Below are 19,785 nucleotides of genomic sequence, written 5' to 3' on the forward strand. Positions count from 1 at the left end.
GCCCTGTGATGGACTGGCGACCTGTCCAGGGTGTACCCCGCCTTCGCCCAATGTCGGCTGGGATCGGTTCCATGGGTTGAAGTTGTGGTTCCAAGTCAAAGAGGTCGTCTTTGGTTAGCTTAGTGCTAACTTCCTTGCGGTTGCTGCTTGAAGTTAGCTGGTGAAAAGGACAGGCTCTCGCGTCTTCTGAATTTTGGTTCCTTGTGTCTTATGGCTGTTTCCTAACAGGCCATGGAATCAGAACAGAGCTGCTTCTACAGCTTCTGGACTGGAGAGCTGTGGCTCACCTCAAGCAGGTCAGGAGGTGAGGAGATGAAGAGTAGAAAGAGAGGGAAACAAGACATTCCTCTGGTTTTGTTCTGGGTGATTTTCACACCTCTGTGTGAAATGCTACAGTAGCCTATGGCGGCTGAGCTGAGACCAGAGTCAAGGATCATGTTACTGAGTTCATGTGGTCACTTGTCACCAGCCATTGCTGGGTCCCTACAGTACCACAGAGTCTCATCAGGCAGTGAGGCAACTAGAGATAATTTTTTTATTCGTCATTCCCATCAGACCGCAAACACAGCATTAAGCTGTAAATAACTGCGTAAAAAGGAAGCACACTTCCTGTGTGTGCTTCATGATTTTCCCACGAGGACGAATGAGCGTTCAGAGCTGCATGAACTGATTGTAAATTGAATCTCTCTTGTGTTAAACCAAAGATAAGAGAGCAAAACCTGACACTTGACGTTTATGAAACTGTCACACGGTGTCACCTTAAAGGTCACCTATTATGCAAAATGCACTTTTCCATGTCTTTTAAACATCAATATCTGTCCCCAGTGTGTCTACAGGCCACCATAGTATCATAAAAGACCATCCTCTCTCTTTTTCTCCTCCTCCGTTTGTCCGGAAATGGGTGCAGAAAAAAAATTCGCTTTTTTCCTTGTATTCTGACGTCATTAGAGAATGCAAGTCACGTGAGGGTTTCCTGGTCGAACCAGAGAGAACCTTCAGTAGCTGACCCCGGCCCACAGCGCGTCACTGTCTCTCCTCCTCAACCGAACTTGAGCAAAGTAGCTCCTACAGTTAGTCTGCAAGAACCAGCAGAACAGGCTTCATGTACTCCCATCATCTAAATATAACATGTTCATTCACAAAGGCTTTATGTAATTACACTGTTTAAACAGATGATATTTATATATTATATATATTTGATGTCATGCATGTAGCAGAGTACAGGTAGTAAATAGTGACTTGTAAGCAACACAACACATTTCTGTTTCACAGTCAAACTTTATTTGAGTTGACAGATGACAATATTAATTATTCACAGCATTTGTAATCATCTCACCTGTTAGTTAGTTATGTTAACATGGTACAGGAGAAAGTCTTCAGCTCTGGTAAACTATGGTAAGCTAAGCTCCGGTGGTCTGTAGTCATGGTAACACAGAGACAGCTACTACTGTAAATAATATACCATTACCCTGATCTTCCATACATTTATCTTTTAGCAGAAATAATGAACTGACTACTGTTTCACATCTTCTATTTTCCACCCTGATGGTCGCTGTGTTTACACACCGTGTCATAGCGGTAGCATGTAGCTAACCCGTTAGCATGTAGCTACATGCTAACGGGTTAGCTACATGCTACCGGGTTAGCTTTGTATCTCCATGTAAACAGAGCCATCTGCCCACAGCTGTCTGCTCTCCTCTGGGATGATTCTGTCGGTCATTTCTCACAGATGGATCTGTAAAGACAGACGTAAAACAGAGTGTATGTTTACGGTTTACAGAGTTGATGCATGAGGTAAACACTGAGCTAACTAACAGAGCTATAAATAGTATTATTTACCTGAGAGAAACCGTCAGGAAAACCTGGAATCTGGACCGCAGATGTTCATCATGTGTCGCCGATTTCTGATCAGATTCCTCCGGTAACGTGCGCTGGGTGAAGTTTCTGGTTTATAAACTTTAAAGTGGTTTATAAACTTTATTCTAGCTGCTATCTCTCCACTCGTCTCTCTCTCTCTCTCTAGAGAGAGAGAGAGAGAGAGAGAGAGAGCTTCTCCGGGAGGGAGGGGGAGGGTGACGCTGTTGTTGAGGACGTTTGATTGACAGAAAACGCTGACCAATCAGAGCAGAGTGGGAGGAGACAGAGGCTACAGACACAGAAATCAGCACTTTTGGAAATGGGCTGAAACAGAGGTTATAGAGACATGCTGGAATGCATGATCTGATTGTTTTTTTGAAAAAAAAACTTCAGAGACATGGTTTGGAGGTGTCTGAGACCTATAATAACTAGTTTAAATGGAGTATAATATGTGACCTTTAACTCCACTATGCTGACACACTCACTGATCTGTGTCCTGAAATGATCCAGCAACAAGGTAGGAGATTTACTGTCAAACAATGTGTATCATGTGTTTGCTCTATAATCCTGAGGACTGTAAGATATGAAAGTATGTCAAGGAACCTAATGCGGGAGACTGCAAGTTTAACTTTGACCACAATGCAGCGGGCGGTATTCTTCCTGCATTCTTTAAGCGTAGCTCAGGGGCGTGTTCAGGCTGGTTGTGAGCGTGCTGTAAATGTGTTGTCAATGAGCAAGTAGCTGCACTGTTAAGAATTTCCCAGTAAAATAACAGTAAAGAGCTGGCAGCAGGGTTGCCTTTATGTTACTGTAAAATTAACATTATTATACTGTCGCTGAAATTTACAGCTTTGTACTGTTAATGAGAATTACAGTTTGAACCGTTTTTTTTTATTAATTTCACAGTTTTTTACAGTTAATTTACTAATAATAAGAATAAGAATAAGAATAATATTATTAATAATAATGACAATAATAATGATAATAATAATAATAATGAAAATAATAATAATAATAATAATAATAATAATAATAATAATAATAATAATAATGATAATAATAATAATGATAATAATAATAATAATATTAATAATGATAATAATAATAATAACCAAGATGCTGTCAGGCAATCTGTTTTAAAGCCAGTTGAGGGCCTTTGTGGTATTTTCTAGTGTTTCTCAAACATTGAAATAGATTTGCTGTAATGAAGTAATGAAGTGTTGAATTGAATATGATGTTGATGTTTTCTTGCTCATGTCTTAAATTCATTTTTTTTTTATTTTGAAACAAGACTAATAAGCTTTTTTTCCCCAAAATTGTGTTTTTTAACTTCTTTATCATTTTTTATTTGCAGACAATTCTCAACTCGATGCACAAATACCAGCCAAGATTTCACATAGTGAAGACAAATGACGTCTTGAAGCTGCCGTACAGCACCTTTAGGACATATTTCTTCTGTGAGACAGAATTTCGGGAGGCGAAGGTGTGGCCTCGCAAGAACAGCAACACAGCATGCAGGTTCACCTCATATAGCCTGATCAGAGCATCCATCTGCTCTATTACAGTGACTGTCTGCACTTGGACAATGGCGCCAACGCTCCTATTGTGGCTCCTCATCCTAATTGCTTCGCTCAAGCCCTCAGGTAAGTCACTGGATACTGTTACCTCCACTCAGCACAGTGGCTAATTAATAACTAAAGCCTACGTTTGGCCTGTCCTATTTATTCAAAGCACTTTAACTTGTGGGTTTCTGCTCCTGAGCATAAAGTAAAGACACTGCTCTAAAAGACATGATCATATAGGATATGATATATCATAAATTTAAGACTTAAAGGCACAATATGCATGTAACTTCCATCAGTTTCAGGATAATGAATGATATCTGTCTCCACCTGAAAATGTGGTTGATCTACCTTTAGCTGAGTTTACCTCGTCTGCATCAGTGATCATGGAACTTTTTGGACCTGATGCATTTGCTTGTGCAACATGTGATTAGCAAGGAAATACCGACTGTGTGTGTCTTCATCCTGCCTGCTGTGAAATCCTGCTAAGCAATGAGCCCTAATTTCTGTGGTTACGTTGGAAGCACACTCAGTAGCTACCATCTAATGATGCTTCCTAAGCCGAAACCAATGAGTGGGAATTACTTTAAACACATTGCTGATATTGTGCCACACTGTCAAGGCTGGAATTCAGATCACAACAAAGCCACCACCCTCTCAGGTGCTACTGCGTACCTGTCCACAGGTAACCATGACTAACAGGGACTCAGTCATATCCTTTAAGAAATGCTTTTGCTCACTGGGAAGTACCAAGTTTGGTCAAAAAGTTTCTTAATGTTGGTGAAGAACTGATGAAATCTACAGAGCATACCAAAAACATGAAGTAGGACTTGTGTTTTATGTTTTGTTCCTTATTAATATGGCAAGTAATAGACAGTTTGACTCCACCATAAACACACATGAGAAAAAATTAAGAAATATTCTCATTCAGGAATTGAGCCAAAGTGAATGACAAAAACTTTTGAAAAAAAACAAAGATAGAAAAAAAAAATAGAAATTCTATGTTAACGTCTGCTGTTTCGTCAACACACAAATGCTTAAAATCATGTAGTTTCATTGATAGACATTATGTTGTGTTTGCATCTTTAATATAACAAGTTGTGTGCTTCGCTGCGTTACACTTGATTTAAGTTCCAAATTATAATGTAAGGTTAACTTGATTAGTTTGATATAATACGGACACAAACATTTTCCTACTCACAAAGCCTTCAGTGTTCCTGTTGATAAGGTTTTCACTGATAACTGGTTTCAGACAGACACTGCTACTGTGTTGATACTGTATACACTCATACTCTTCATATGAATGTGTCGTGGGTTGGTGAGCAGAGGCAACAGAAAATCCCATAATTACTGTACAGCAGAGGGCATGCAGGTAGTTAAGCAACAATTAGTGCACTAATCGGCCCTGATTTTATCTCCAGCCTGCTGTGAAGGTTGATATTAAATAACTGAACAATCTCTACAACTAACTTTCATCTGAAGGATCCAGTCTGGAAAGCTGCAATCATTTTGCTAACATACAGCATACGTTTTAATTAAGCCCCTACCTCTGGGGTTGCAGCGGGTGTCATTGTTTTTCTGTCTTTTTTTTTTTTACATAGGTCAGGGGCTAGAGCAGAGATTCTCAACCTTGGGGTCAGGGCCCTGATGGGGGTCATTCAGTAAGCAGGTCGGGTCACAGGAGGTGTGTCAGACTGAAAAAGTAAACCTTGAGCTATCGGCTCATTTGCTGCCCTCACCTTATTTTACCTTGTTAAAGGAATAGTTGTGTGTTTCTTTAACACTTGGGGCGGGGGTATGACGTACGCGCCAAATAAAAAGCAAAACACAGTGTAAAAAAAATGTTGAAGTGTAAAGCAACATCAACATGAACACGAAAGAATTTTGATTTATCAACACAAATGTATGGAACAGCGGCAGCACGACACTGAAACGTATATATGGTCAAACTCTGGAAAGCGTAGGACTGGAAAGCGCAGAGGGTTAACTGCTAGACTAGTTAGTTGACAGTTACTAAATCACCTTTAAACTCGTTGTTATACCCTATAACATCAACTTGACGTGATGTATGTTGCATCTCCACAGAAAGCCACGGTCACGACTTTGAAGAGGTGAAGGACTATGAGGTGGTTCGACCCGTCAGACTTCACACAGTTAGAAAGAGACATGCAGAGGTACTGTCTTCACTTGTTCCTATGTTTAGTGTCACAGAGATACTGTACATGTGTGTGCTGTTATACACAGCCAAGCTATGATGTAAGTTATGGGAAAATAAGAATGAATGTTTCCTTTCCGCAGCATCTCAGGCCAGAGACTGTTAAGTATGGAATGACGGTGGGAGGACGAGACATTGAATTGCAACTCGAAAGAAATAAGTATGTTTTTACTTCCTTCTGTTTCAATTCAATATTTAAAGCAGTGTCTCTGAGCTACTTTCTGCTTTTACTTCTCTTTTGCCTTCCACAGAATTTGTGGTTATCATGTCGTTGGTTTTCATCTTTGCCTTTAGACACACTGAGCTGTGCTATTTCTTTTGAGATTTCTGCAGACTCAGAATCAGATATTACACATTGGTTATTTTCAACAAGGACATTTGGGGTGTAAGTCAGATAAATCATAGACCATAGTATGGCATGATGGCCATTTATGTTCATATCTTGTCATCATCAGGGAATTACTCACCAAAGACTACACTGAGACTTACTACCAAGAAGATGGGACTCGAGTCACCACAACTCCAAATGACGTCGTAAGTGTTTTTGTACTTTCCCGAACGTACCTCAAAGTACAACTGTCTTTTCTAAACCACATCTTTTAAAGCTTCTAAGACCAAATTCCATGAACATTTCTTTGACTTTGAACAGTTGTGATTGAACAATGTGAGTAAATGATAGTTTGGCTTTTCCTACTTGATAACCTGGTCATCATGCTCCTGTCTTCATCAGGATCACTGCTACTATCATGGCAGCATTGTGAACGACAGCCAATCATCTGTCAGCATCAGCACTTGTGATGGACTCAGGTGAGCCCTCAAACCGTCCTTTCATGTGACAGTTACTGTTCAGATTTTAAAATATATAAGAAACTTATACAACACATTGTTAAAGATTAAACCAGTGTTTACCAATCATCTTGGCTTGTGACCCTTTCAAAAAGCAGTGTTTATTTGAAGCTCCTTGTTATGTTTCAGATGTCTGATTGGAGAAAAGTAATTCATTCATTCATACAAATTTGGGTCAAAGAACTTTGTTTTTTCTTTTTATCATCTCACAACTCCTCCGATCTATTGGGAGCCAATAGATTAAAGTACCTTACTGTATATGATATAAAGTAGTTAAAACCGTGTCTCGAACTGTGCGTCGAGCTAGAAGGCTAACTGGCGGGATCTTGTGCAGGGGTTACTTCAGAGTGTCGGCCCAGAGGTACCTGATTGAGCCCCTGTCTGGCGGCGATGAGGGGGACCACGCGGTGATGACTGTTGATGACAAGAAATCCACACCTGCAATGTGCGGCGTTACCAACACCAGCTGGAGTGACGACTTCGAACCCCCAACCAACTGGAGCCGCTCCAGATCAGCGGTAACACCACTGCTGTCATAACAGCCTGCAAAGAAAACCTCCTTCAGACTCATAATCACAACACAAGACGAAATAAATCTGACAATTAAAGCTGAAAGGGGACATTAACTAAATGTTGTCTTCATCTGCTTGATTCTGTTGTCCTCCAGGGTATATCTATCGTCCAGAAACAGAAATACCTTGAGCTCTACCTTGTTGCTGATAACCGTGCGGTAAGATACACACATGGAAATGTACTGTAAAAAAAAACACAGAAAGTTCAGAAAAAGAGGAAGTTGGCTGGTTTTGCACTCCTTCTTGTGAAGGACGTGACTAAATACTTCTTTGTAATGTGAGTAAATGTCAAACCTTTGGACTATTTGGGTCCGATCTAGAATCACATCATGTTGTTATTTTGGTCATTGGGTGATTCATGATGGATCCACTGCTGAGAAACAGGATGTGACCTCGCACTAACATGATGCCATGATGTTTCAGTACGTGAAGATGAAGCGAGATCAGACAGCGATGAGAAACAAGATATTTGAAGTTGTCAACTTCGTCAATATGGTGAGTCAATTCAAATGGCTTTATTGGCATGACGTAACACTGTACATTTTGCCAAGAGAGTTTCTGGCAAATTCCAGATCACAAATGACACATAACAGCTGTCTGTTTGTTACGGTTAAGCCACAAATGTATTTATTGTATTTGCGGCAACGTTTCCTGATAATTTGGTCCTGCTTTTGATCGGAGTGAACAGTGTATAGACATAACCCGTCTCATGGTTTATTTTTTTGGTGATGTCCTGCTTTCTTGCAGGCCTACAAGCCTCTGAGGACCTTCGTTGCTCTGGTGGGGCTGGAAATCTGGTCCAGTGGTGACTTGATCTCTGTGACCCCCTCGGCCAAGGACAACCTGGATGCTTTCATGAATTGGAGGAACTCTGAGCTGGTGAAGAGGAAAAAGCACGACACCGCACATCTCATCAGGTCTGAACAGTCTTTAACCTGTCTAACCTGGCAGTAAAAATCCAGCATTCTCTATCTCACTTTATATTTGTTGTTAAATAGAAGGAAGCTGTGAACTCTCATGTTTTGTTTCATAAGTTTAACCACTTTGGTGCGTCCGTTCTGGATGTTCTATACGCTGGCTGGAAGTTTCCACATCATGCTTGTGTAACTTCCGTATCCTTGCAAATTGGATCCTGACTGGTTTCAACACTAGATTTGAGGTCACAGATAACGTGTGTATATTTCAAATTTCAGCTAAGTACAGAGAAGTCCCACACGGTTTCCTCCATTAAACAATAGCCTGTATCACTCCAGTCATGAGGAAGAGGCGTGTGAGTTTTCCCTCGATAAGCTGAACAAACATGGATTTGAAGGTTACTTTTGACTTTCAAGAGCTGCCGACCTGACCTGTTCAACACCTGTTGATTGCCAAAAGAAACTCTCCTACAAACAAACACACAAACAAAACATTGTGGAACATCCACCGTTTATCTGTAACCACTTACCCGACCCAGGTCACCAGATTATCACAGGGCTGACACAGACAACCGGTCACACTCACATTCAACTTAGAGTCAACAATGCACCTAACCTGCATGTCTGTGGACTGTGGGAGGAAGCCGGAGAACCGGAGAACTGCTGATGCCAGTCATCCAGCCATGTTTCTTCTTTATTTCAATATAATATAGCATAAATAGAGAACTGGATGGATGGATGGATGGATGAACAGCATTTGTATGTTTTTTGAAGTGTTTCTCATACTGTCCTTACTTGTCTTTCAGTGGTATTGACTTTGAAGGAGCCACCGTGGGGCTGGCTTTCATTGGGACTCTTTGCTCAGGTCACTCTGTTGGAGTTGTACAGGTAGGAGCTCCTTCCTGAGAGACACGAACATTTGTTCCATCTTCCATCTTTTATTTACACCATATAGTCTTGGCCGGGTGTAATGTTTGTAACCAAGGAATTTATATTAGCCACGCTAACAGCATGGCTCTACCATGGTAATGTCCGCCTGTTGGTGGTTCAGACCAGGGATGTTAATAATTAACCGTTTAATCCACATTAAGCATTTTAACTGATTAACGCTATCGGTTAAACTGTTAAAAGAAATATTAATAATTAATTAAAAAGCTGAGCAAAACTCAGAGGAGCGGCTCGACACTTAAAGGGAGAAAAGCTGATCCACCTTAAGAGAGTCTGAGCCGGAGTAGCAAGATACGGGAAGTTGGCTCCAATCTCTCGAGTTGGAGTTGTAGCATTTATTCACCGACAAATAAACTACGCACACTGCTACATCTACGTTCACAGCTATAACGCCATCGACAACCCGGATACTCAGACACACTGTTTGTTGGACACTCGCTAAAGTTCCTAACGGTGAACTGGGGACTCAGTTGTCTGTTGTGCTCATACACTGCAGCTGGCGCACCACTACATGTGACGCACTAAACTAGGGATTTTCATGTGATATTTGATGCTGTGATTCTCGCACGATGCCGTGTAAGGTGACCAACAACCAGCCTCACAGGGCCACTAGGCTGTAGACTTGTTATTCTGAGTATAAAAAGGCCATATGTTAATAACTGTGTCTCTGTATCAGTGTATAGAGCTCTCCCTGCCCCTGCATATTTATTTTAGTATCACAACACAAACGAATATCTATAATCCATTCATTAAATGTCAATATTTTGCCAACCAAGTTCCCAACTATCGTCAATAAGTGACCAAAATTCTGTTATTCATTATTTTAAAGAGGAAGTGTAACTTTTTTTTCACATGGTGATTTTGAAAAACTTCAACTGTAGAGCAACACACGTCTAGACTCTACCAACATTACTGTGGTCAGAATATAAAGAAACAGTAGATTGAGGAAACAGATTTTTGTATCACGAGTTAGCAGGCGTACCTTGGTGCATGTTTGTTTTAAGTGGATGTAAAAATGCTGATAAAAGTAACTAAATGTAAAGAGTTCCACCTCTCAGGATCACAATGACCGGGCCATTGCAGTGGGAGCGACTCTGGTTCATGAGATGGGCCATAACCTGGGCATGAACCACGATGACTCCAGCCACTGTGCTTGTTCTGGTGATAGCTGCATCATGGCTGCAGTGCTCAAGTAAGAAACCGTGTTACAAAACCTCAGTCAAAAGCAAGCATGTTTTTTTACATAATATCACAGTCTGTTTTAAGGTGTTGAAGAGTACTACTGCATAAAAGTAGTATAAAGCCTTTAGTGCCTCCAGAGGGAGCTGAGTGAGTCTGATACATTGCCTCAAGTGATGTCACTTGAGTCAGCGTCAGTTGGGTCTGAAGACTACAAGTTTGAAAGTGAGAAAAATGTGGTTGAGGTAGAACGAAGCGATCTCACCAGACCTCTGTAGCTGTTGAGGCCAGCGGCTAACATTAGCTGAACTGAACTGTCGGCGGTCGAGTTGCATTGTAGGCGGCAGGTTTAGACAAGGAAGGAGACTGCATGGAATGAAAAAGGTGATATCTCTGGTTCTGCAGCATTGATTTTGTATTTTTTTTGTACAAACTGTCCATCGTGAGTCCAATGTTTTTTATAAAAGTGCAGCATTAATCAGTGGCGTACTACTTTAAAAGAAGACATTCTGACACGTCTCCGTAGGAAAAGCACAGGTGTAAATAAAGACATATAGCTGCTACACTACAATAGCTGCTTTGGTTTCAGGCTCCTCGTGTTGCCGTTCTGGCTGTCATGATTTGGTTTAATAACGCAGTCATTAAAGTCATTCATGTTATTATGTATACCTGTGCTTTTCCTCCTATGACAAGTCATAAAGTCTGCTGTGTTTCTATAAGAACAGATTCACTCCAAACAGTTTCTCTGAGGCTGTGTTGAAAGGCTAAAAGAAGTAGAAGTAGACAAGGTTGTAGTTCAAAGTATGTGACTTTGGACTTAACAATGAAAACAGGTGTTGCTGTTTTATTTTCTCTTCAGCCGGAATATTCCTCGGACCTTCAGCAGCTGCAGCACCAACAGCTATGAGAAATACTTGCTGGAGCGCAGCCCGAGCTGCCTGCTGGACAAACCAGACTACAGCACGCTGGAGGCCCCGTCGTTCTGCGGCAACGGCTTCATGGAGAAAGGAGAACAGTGTGACTGTGGCAGCTTGGAGGTAACAAGCACTCGTCATCATCAGGAGGAAACATATACTATATTCAAAACTATATTCTCCCCTCAGTTATCAATAAGCCTTGATGATGGTATTAAATACAGAAGCTATGCAAGTTATACCAAATTATTTCATACATCATAACAAAAGTTATCTGAAGATTTCATATAGAGCAGTCTAAACCATATTCAATAATCCTCTATATATCCTCTAAATCTATCTTAATATATAGATTTATAAAATCTATAAAGATCTATAACAATATAACAATGTGAAGCATTCTGACAGCTTACTGAGTTAAATGTATTCTTCCCTGTACTGATTTTAGACCTGTGTGCCTCAGGGCCGTAGTTTCCAAACAGTAAGCGTGTACATCTTGTTGTCCCTGTCTGATCTTGACTTTTTCAGTTTATTATTTTTATGGGAAAGAGGCTGTTTGACATGCACCAACACATTTGACATTTAGAGTCGATCTTCTTTTTAAAAGAGAATGAAAGCAGATAGATTATTGTGAACTCCTGATATGAAATCTGGTGTTTGGATTGTATATGAAGTGCTGGTGTCTGAGAGGCTGCACAGAACATCTGGCTCACAAACGGCTGCTTTCATTAGGCTGCTATTCAGTTGACGTGCACAAAATCAGGATAATCAACAGCGATCAAAAGAAAACACAGTGACCCTCTCCTGCACCAGGTGAACAGCTGATATTATTAACTATGAGATTGCCCATAATATGTGACCCAAATCTCCCAAATCACGCATAATAAATGACAAAATAATAAATTCCAATATCATAGACATTAACGAATACAAAAATAAATCTATAACAATATAACAATGTGAAGCATTCTGACAACTTACTGAGTGAAATGTATTATTCCCTGTACTGATTTTAGACCTGTGTGCCTCAGGGCCGTAGTTTCCAAACAGTAAGCGTGTACATCTTGTTGTCCCTGTCTGATCTTGACTTTTTCAGTTTATTATTTTTATGGGAAAGAGGTTGTTTGACATGCACCAACACATTTGACATTTAGAGTCGATCTTCTTTTTAAAAGAGAATGAAAGCAGATAGATTATTGTGAACTCCTGATATGAAATCTGGTGTTTGGATTGTATATGAAGTGCTGGTGTCTGAGAGGCTGCACAGAACATCTGGCTCACAAACAGCTGCTTTCATTAGGCTTCTATTCAGTTGACGTGCAAAAATTAGGATAATCAACAGTGATCAAAAGAAAACACGGTGACCCTCTTCTGCACCAGGTGAACAGCTGATATTATTAACTATGAATTCCGCCCATAATATGTGAGCCAAATCTCCCAAGTCACCGCATAATAAATGACAAAATAATAAATTCCAATATCATAGACATTAACGAATACCCCAAAAAATATAAACCATCACAAACCTAATTAACATTAATACAAACATTTCTGAAATTGTTCAAGGCTCCTACAGTTATTTTTAGCAAGTTGCTCCATCTTGAAATGAGATAATATTGACAATAAAGTTGAATTGATTTGAATATTGATTCACTCTTTGTGGCTTCAGGATGATTCTTTTAAAGCTTTTTGTTCATTCCACCTCAACACCAGTCGTAATGAACAGTTCCACAACTTGTAATTTCTAACTTGTTCATTCCAGTGATAATCATCATAATCATCATCATGTTCAGACCTGTTTCTGCTTCTGCTGGTATTCAGTAGAGGCACAACAAGCTCCATGTGGCATACAGCAGGAGGGCCCTGATGCTGGAGATATCTGCCCTTTAATAGTTAGAAGCTCATTATTAAACACTGAGATTTAAGTCAGTTTTTCACAGGACAAAAAATCACAATACAGGTACATTTTGTGGTTTGAAGTCATGAACCTCAGCCCTTATCATATGCACCTTTTAATGTACCAGAAGCATTATGGTACAATACCACAAACATTTTCTTCTGATAATTTAAATCAATTAATATATAAATACCACAAGAATCAAGTATCACAGGGAAATGAAAACAAGTAATAGTTCTCACAAACTGTCAACTTAGATCCAGTTCTGTCTAGTATCTGCCGAGTCTCCACAGTGTCTGCTGAGTTAATAAGGGGACGGGAAAGCTCGCTCTTATTTTGAAAGAAAAAACACACATCACTCAAAGGAACATAACACAACATGATGAAGAGAAGGATCACCAGGAGCCTAATGAGGTGTGTGTTGTTCTTATAGGAGTGCACCAACCCGTGCTGCAACGCCATCAGCTGCACCCTGACGGAGGGTTCACAGTGTGCTGAGGGAGAGTGTTGCGAAGACTGTAAGGTCAGTATGGATGAAGAAATGCTACTTCACCTCCTACAGGGACTTTTTTTTTTCAAATGTTTACTTCTTTACATGAAATCTTCTGAGATATGGTGATCCAATAGTTTGATCTGCTGCAGCCTCCTCTAGTGGGAATCTAAGGTATTACAAATATTTGAGCTGGAGGACTGTTGGTTACTGTTAGACCCTCCAGTTGAAACTATAGTTGCATCCAAAGTCTCTTATTTGCATCCACATTTCCCTCACTTGCATCTCAGTCCCTCCCACCTGGGATGCATGGAGAGACACAAGTGAGGGAAACATGGATGCAGTTAAGACACTTGGGATGCAGCCAGTGTTTGGCTTATTGTTACTTCACCTGGACGTGTGACTTCACTCTGTAGTGTTTGTAAGACGTGTGAGATGATTACAGTGAAGTAGGAGACATCTTGTGTCCAGCAGTTGAACCTTAGAAATTAAAAATATGTGTCTGGATTTTTCAATGAGGGGAAAGGAGTATTTTTGATTTTTTTTGAACGAGGTAATTGATCTTTTGCGTGGAAAAATATATCAGACACTAAATATGATTCCATTTAGAGCCTTTTTGTATATACAGTATGCTCAAAAATTCCTGGAGATCTCAGTATCACTGTATTAGTCCTTTACCCTGGTAAATACTTAATAAAGTAGCCTAACTAACCTTTGACCTCCAGCTGGTGATCACCTTGAAGTGACTAATCTATATTTTTATAGCAACAATGAATCAGTGACGATATGAAAACACTGTGACAATGTGAAAGGAGTCGCTCGTAGTGATGAACCTACAGAGAAAGATCAGCTGCGTTTCAGCTGTCCGGCCCACAACTTACCGCTCTCATGGCGCCGTTTTCAGCCGCAGCAAGACGCTGTTTTCATCATAAAAGCTCTAAAATCCAACAGTCAGTTAGAGACGAGCTGCTGCTGAACATAACAGAGTAGGAACATTAGACTGACATTCATTAGGTGGCCACAAACACGACTCCAAATGAATGGGGATTCAATAATTCAACTGTTTGCTAACAAAAGTTCACTGATATGTTAATGTTGTGTTCACAACCTGTTTATGCTGCCAGTTATTGGAGGTTTAAGGAAACCTGATATAAAAACAAAAACAAATCAAATCAATGACATACTATTTAATATATTATTCAAATGTGTGTATATTGGCCACAACCTAAGGCTAAGCAAAGCTAAGCATGCCGATTTATCTGGCACACTTCATAGTGTTTTACATACAATGTACTCTGATGTGATCCATATAGATCTTGCCTCGGTCCAGGGAGTGCCGCCGGCGGCAGGATGAATGTGACCTGGCAGAGTTCTGTGACGGGAAGAACACCACCTGTCCCGAGGACGTGTTTACTCTGAATGGCGTCTCGTGTGATGGAGGTCTGGGGTACTGCTACAACGGCCAGTGTCCACAGAGGCCAAACCAGTGTGTCAACCTGTATGGACCTAGTGAGTGTCCTGCTCTTACGTGTTATATTTGTTGTGCTTTGTAAAGGAGAAGAGATGATCTTTGGACAGGTTAACTGTGTAATCCTCTCCTGTGATCAGCTGCTACAGACGCCGCTCCGTCCTGCTACAACCATAACACCAGAGGAACCTACTACGCCTTCTGCAGACGCCCCGATAAAAACACATACATCCCCTGTCAGAAAGAGTGAGTCTCAGCTAGTTAGTCTTATAGTCTTCTTACTATGCTGACTCATCAACCTGTGTTGGAATAAATGTGAAGTTTATTTATTTGCAGAACTAGTAGGGATTGTCTCTGAAGTGACTGTGAGCTCATATTTGACCCTCTATTCCTCTGCAGAGACGTGTTTTGTGGGAAGCTCTTCTGCCAAGGCGGAAATGCCAACCCAAACTACGGCCACATGGTCAGAGTAGGCAACTGCAAGGCCGCCTTCTTTGGAGACTACACCAAAGACTACGGCCAGGTGGACACCGGCACTAAATGTGGGGATGGAAAGGTAACAGTTAGTCTCTTTAAAGGAATACTTCAACCACAAAATGACCATTTGTATAACAGTTACTCCCCCTGTTATACCTTGAATTCTTGAAGGAAACGTTGTTTTCCTCTCATGCCTCCACGCTGAACGGAGAATCAAAAAAACTGAGTAAAGTCTTGATGAATTGGAGGCTGCGGTTAACAACAGCAAAACTAGATCAAAACATCTGTTTACAATCTGTCACACAGCTGGTGCAGAATAATCCAGTCTCATTTATCCAGCCGGATGCTAACTACTTCACAAACTCATCTTTACTAAAACCTGACGGATCGCACGGATGAGTATCAGCCTGCACGAGGCTGAGACTGTTTATGTGGAAGTGTTTTAAATTAACACGGGGTGAGGAATTCATATACAAACGGTCATTTTTTTCTTACAGTTATTCATTCTGTAACTAGGAACACTAGTGAACACTAAATCTAAATCTGTATTAATTTCAACAACGTCTTTGTCGCTGACTTGTTTCTCTCCAGGTGTGCAGCCAGAATGAGTGCATGGAGCTTCAGACAGCGTACAGAAACACAAACTGTTCAGCAGAATGCAGCGGCAACGTTGTAAGTACACGCCAACACTGCTCACAGTTTAGTTCAGTTTAGTTTTTTGCTCTTTAGGGAACACAAATAATACATTAAAACATTAAAAGTGTTGAAAACCCCAAAAAACAAAACAATGAACACTAAAGTGATGAAGCACATCAACACAGTAAACAAAAGGAAATAGAAAAAAAAGAAAAGCCAATAATTATGTGAGCTGACAATAAAATGAAGATAGGCCTCAATAGCAGGTCGTCCACCAAACAGAAGGTCGGTGGTTCGATCCCAAGCTGCTCCGGTAACATGTCCAAGTGTTCTTGAGCAAGACGAAGGCTGAACCATCGGTGTGTGAATGAGTATTTAGATTAGATCCTGATGGTCAGGTTGGCTCCTTGTATGGCAGCCTCTGACATCAGTGTGTGAATGAGTGAATATTGACATGTAGTGTAACTAAGTCAGCGCTATATGTCAGATATATATAAATATATATATATATATAATATACTCTAGCAGGTATGGCATACAACTGCTAAGAAAGACAGACACAATATACACATTTTAAGTAGTTTGTCTCATCAAATAAGCTTCAATCCTGAATTTAAAGTTTGTGAGGAGGAGGATGAGACTTGAGTTGTGATATAATGGTACTTATTCCATTTACACGTCTGGTGTTAAACGTGCAGATTTACTGGATTTGTCTGAAAAAATGTCATAGAAATGTTACAGGTACCAAATCAGGCTGATACACACTTGCAGATAAAAAGAATACCTGTTAAATATGTATTTATATTGGAAATGGAGAGAACGTTAAAATCATAGAGGAGTGGGGCTGAATGTTTTGATCTGACTAAGTGTGGTAAATGTTCTTTGCAGTGAGGTTGGGTAACGTTAAGTACAGTGTGATTAAGAGTTCCTAAACGTTTGTGTTGCTACTGGTTAGTTTGGATGTTAATGCATTAGCAGGTCTGCTGCTGCATGAGAACATCTGATAACATCTGGATTTATTTTGTGTTCTTCAGGTGTGTAATCACAGAAGTGAGTGTCACTGTGAGCCTGGCTGGATGCCTCTTCGCTGCAACTCCAATGACGCGTCTTTGAGTCCTCTTTCTACCGGTGAGACAGTCGTTCATCAACGCACATAGACTGTATGGAAGAAGTGCACGTAGTCACTGTGATGTCACGCTGCAAAATTCTCGCAAAGATGGTTAAGGTTATAGGCAATGACCTCGAATGACCTAGACACGACCAAAACAGTATTTTGTACCAGGCTGTAAACATGTTGATTTCTGCTGTAAAGTGGGTCATTATAACATGGAGGTCTGTGGACTGACTCCCTTTTGGAGCCTCCAGTAGCCATTCAATGAACTGCAGTTTTTGGCACTTCCACATTGCCGCTTGTTAATGCATACAGAATAAAAAAACATGCGCTTTCTGCACAACTAACATTCAATTTTAAATCACTGCTGCATCCAAACTAAACTGATTTCTGTTTCATTTCTGCAGGAGCAACTATTGCTATCGCAGTGATTGTTATACTAGTCCCACGCTGCCAACGTAAGTAACCATCACCCGGGTGCAGGTATGCTGCTGTAAACTCACCTTTGCAATGCTGACTGAATCTCTCGTTTCCTATAACAGTGCACGCAGCCACAGGAAGCCACGTGTTTCCTCCACCTGTTAACTTCTATTAAAACTACAGAAGAAAAGCACAAACAAGATCACAAGTTTAGTATTTCTCAGATGTAACCAGACATCTGAATGATTCAATGACAAACAAACGTTGACTTGAGTTCACTTAGTTCTGAAGGAAAAAAAAGATAATCTGTACTTGTGACCTCACTGGGTATAAATGCACTTATTTGCTTTCTTGCCAAGAGACATGAATAAACTATATCTGTTTGCTAAATATGAAGCTACAGGTAGCAGCTGGTTAGCTTAGCTTAGCATCAAGACTGGAAACAGCCGGCTCTTTCCAAAGGTAACTAAATCCACCCGCCAGCTCCCATAAAGCTCATAAATTAAAGTTATATCTCGCTTGTTTAATCCGCTACTGACACTTGGAAATAATCCCCGTAAAACCACAAGTTCACATTTGGCTCTGTGGTTTTTGGGCGCTCTAAACAAACATGATAGAAGGTGTTAATTAGTGAGCTTTTAGGTGCTGTTAGGACAGACAGAGCAAGGCTAGTTGTTCTTTATGCTAAGCTAAGCTAACTGGCTGCTGGATCACCTGATTCGACTGGTATCAGGCTATTAAATAGGCGTTATCAGTCGCTATAAGCACCATAGATGTGGGTCAGTAGGGGCCTGCTACACCTACTACGTTGTAAAAGTGAAAGCGAAACTTCGAAAGCAACACGTTCTAACATGTTGTGAAACATCACATTTTGAACAAAAACAAAAAAACTTTAAGTTTAGACAATAAAAAAACACTTAGTTAAGTTTAGGGAAAAAACGTGTTCAGGGTTAAAATAATTACGAACACAAAGACAACTACACATTGTTGGTTTCACACGGGATGCAAACTCCAGTCTCCTGGTGAAAGTCGTTTGTTTTGTGACCCATCCATCGGACCTGACCTCAACACCATATGGAGTTTCACACTGTCTATACTACAGCACCTGATTTCTGCTCCTGTCATAATTTCTACAGTCACTAGAGGTCACTGTTGTGTTATTTAGCCTTCTTTCGATGATCTACCATGTGAATAGATGATAAATATACTAGTGGGTGTAGTAGGCCCCTATTGACCCACATCTATGGGGCTTATAGCGACTGATAATGCCTATTTAATAGCCTGATAACAGTCTAATCGGCTGGCTGGATGTAGATTCCTATTTAGCGTACTAGACATGACTGTGGTATCAATCATCTAACTCAGCAAGAAAGAGAATAAACGTATTTCAGAAAATGTCCAATGGTTCCTTAAAGTTTAGTCATTAAATATATTTTCATTTTTTTGTCCTCTACAGGGTCTGAGACCAGTTCCTCCACCAAAGGTCTGATGTCCTAAACCTGGGGAGACTCACCTCTGTCTGTTGTCCCCACCGGGAACCCGATGGAGTGGTTGTACCGGTGACGTGCAGCGTGCACGACGGACAAACTGGACTTTAAACTGTTACTAGAATGCTATGCACTGAGGACTTGTTAAGGACAGAAAGAAGGAAAATAATTTGAATAAATAAAAGTGTGTAAAAGATGTGACTCATGCAATGAGCCGTGGTAAAGAGGAAGTCTACTGCAATATGTGAAAATATAAAGCTCTTAGTGTCATAAAAAATAGCAAGAAAGTTGAGCAAAAAATGGCGTAAAAAAAATAATAATATAGTATACCATAAAAGTTTTTTATAAAAGACATAGTATAGTATTCCATAAAAAAATTTCATATTTTAGTATGTTATTTGTTATTTGGTTTTCCACACAAGTTTAACTTTCTCCCTTTGGGTGGCGTGTGTTAAGTCAATTAGATTGTGATCTAATTCCTTAAAATAGTCATCAATGTGTTGATCACAGTTGCCTGGATCAAAACATTCAATGTCCTTAGCTATGAATTCCAGCACTTCATGGCGTGGACCCCGGGGGGTCCTTTCTGCTGAAGGCAAGACTAAATTAGCATTGCAATGCACTGGTGCATCACATGCTAAAGTTCTCTCTGGCTGAGAGGCAGAGGCTGGACAGCTGTCATCACCCTTGTGACAGAGTGGAAAGGAGGCTGAACATTTGGAGGGAGGAGCACAGAGGAAAGTGTCATTTCTCTGTGGCTGAGAAGAACATGAGGCAGGATATCTTCTTGAA

General features: G+C 40.4%; 1 protein-coding gene and 1 long non-coding RNA gene across 4 annotated transcripts; one reads left to right on the forward strand and one right to left on the reverse strand.

Moving 5' to 3' along the window:
- The first annotated feature begins 3,324 nt into the window (after nucleotides 1-3,324).
- On the forward strand, nucleotides 3,325-19,134 carry LOC141769010 (disintegrin and metalloproteinase domain-containing protein 28-like). 3 transcript variants are annotated; one of them, XM_074637627.1, is made up of 20 exons: nucleotides 3,325-3,500; nucleotides 5,505-5,593; nucleotides 5,718-5,794; nucleotides 6,090-6,168; nucleotides 6,365-6,441; nucleotides 6,815-6,998; nucleotides 7,148-7,210; nucleotides 7,476-7,547; nucleotides 7,800-7,969; nucleotides 8,773-8,854; nucleotides 9,973-10,106; nucleotides 10,953-11,130; nucleotides 13,338-13,427; nucleotides 14,708-14,903; nucleotides 15,003-15,108; nucleotides 15,262-15,418; nucleotides 15,931-16,011; nucleotides 17,010-17,103; nucleotides 17,494-17,544; nucleotides 18,963-19,134. In XM_074637627.1, exons 1-20 carry the CDS (start codon nucleotides 3,443-3,445, stop codon nucleotides 19,001-19,003), a joined length of 2,079 nt encoding a protein of 692 aa, XP_074493728.1. In that variant the 5' UTR covers nucleotides 3,325-3,442; the 3' UTR covers nucleotides 19,004-19,134. The 3 variants fall into 3 exon arrangements, with proteins under 3 accessions (XP_074493728.1, XP_074493729.1, XP_074493730.1); XM_074637628.1 differs by lacking the exon at nucleotides 17,494-17,544; XM_074637629.1 differs by lacking the exons at nucleotides 17,010-17,103; nucleotides 17,494-17,544.
- Nucleotides 6,874-7,886, reverse strand: LOC141769016 (uncharacterized). The gene is made up of 2 exons (XR_012594246.1): nucleotides 7,755-7,886; nucleotides 6,874-7,023 (listed from the first exon to the last, which is right to left on the reverse strand). It is a non-coding gene; the product is annotated as an uncharacterized LOC141769016 (long non-coding RNA).
- Nucleotides 19,135-19,785: the final 651 nt, after the last annotated feature.

Source organism: Sebastes fasciatus, chromosome 6 (genome assembly GCF_043250625.1).
Source record: "Sebastes fasciatus isolate fSebFas1 chromosome 6, fSebFas1.pri, whole genome shotgun sequence".
NCBI classification, from domain to species: domain Eukaryota; kingdom Metazoa; phylum Chordata; class Actinopteri; order Perciformes; family Sebastidae; genus Sebastes; species Sebastes fasciatus.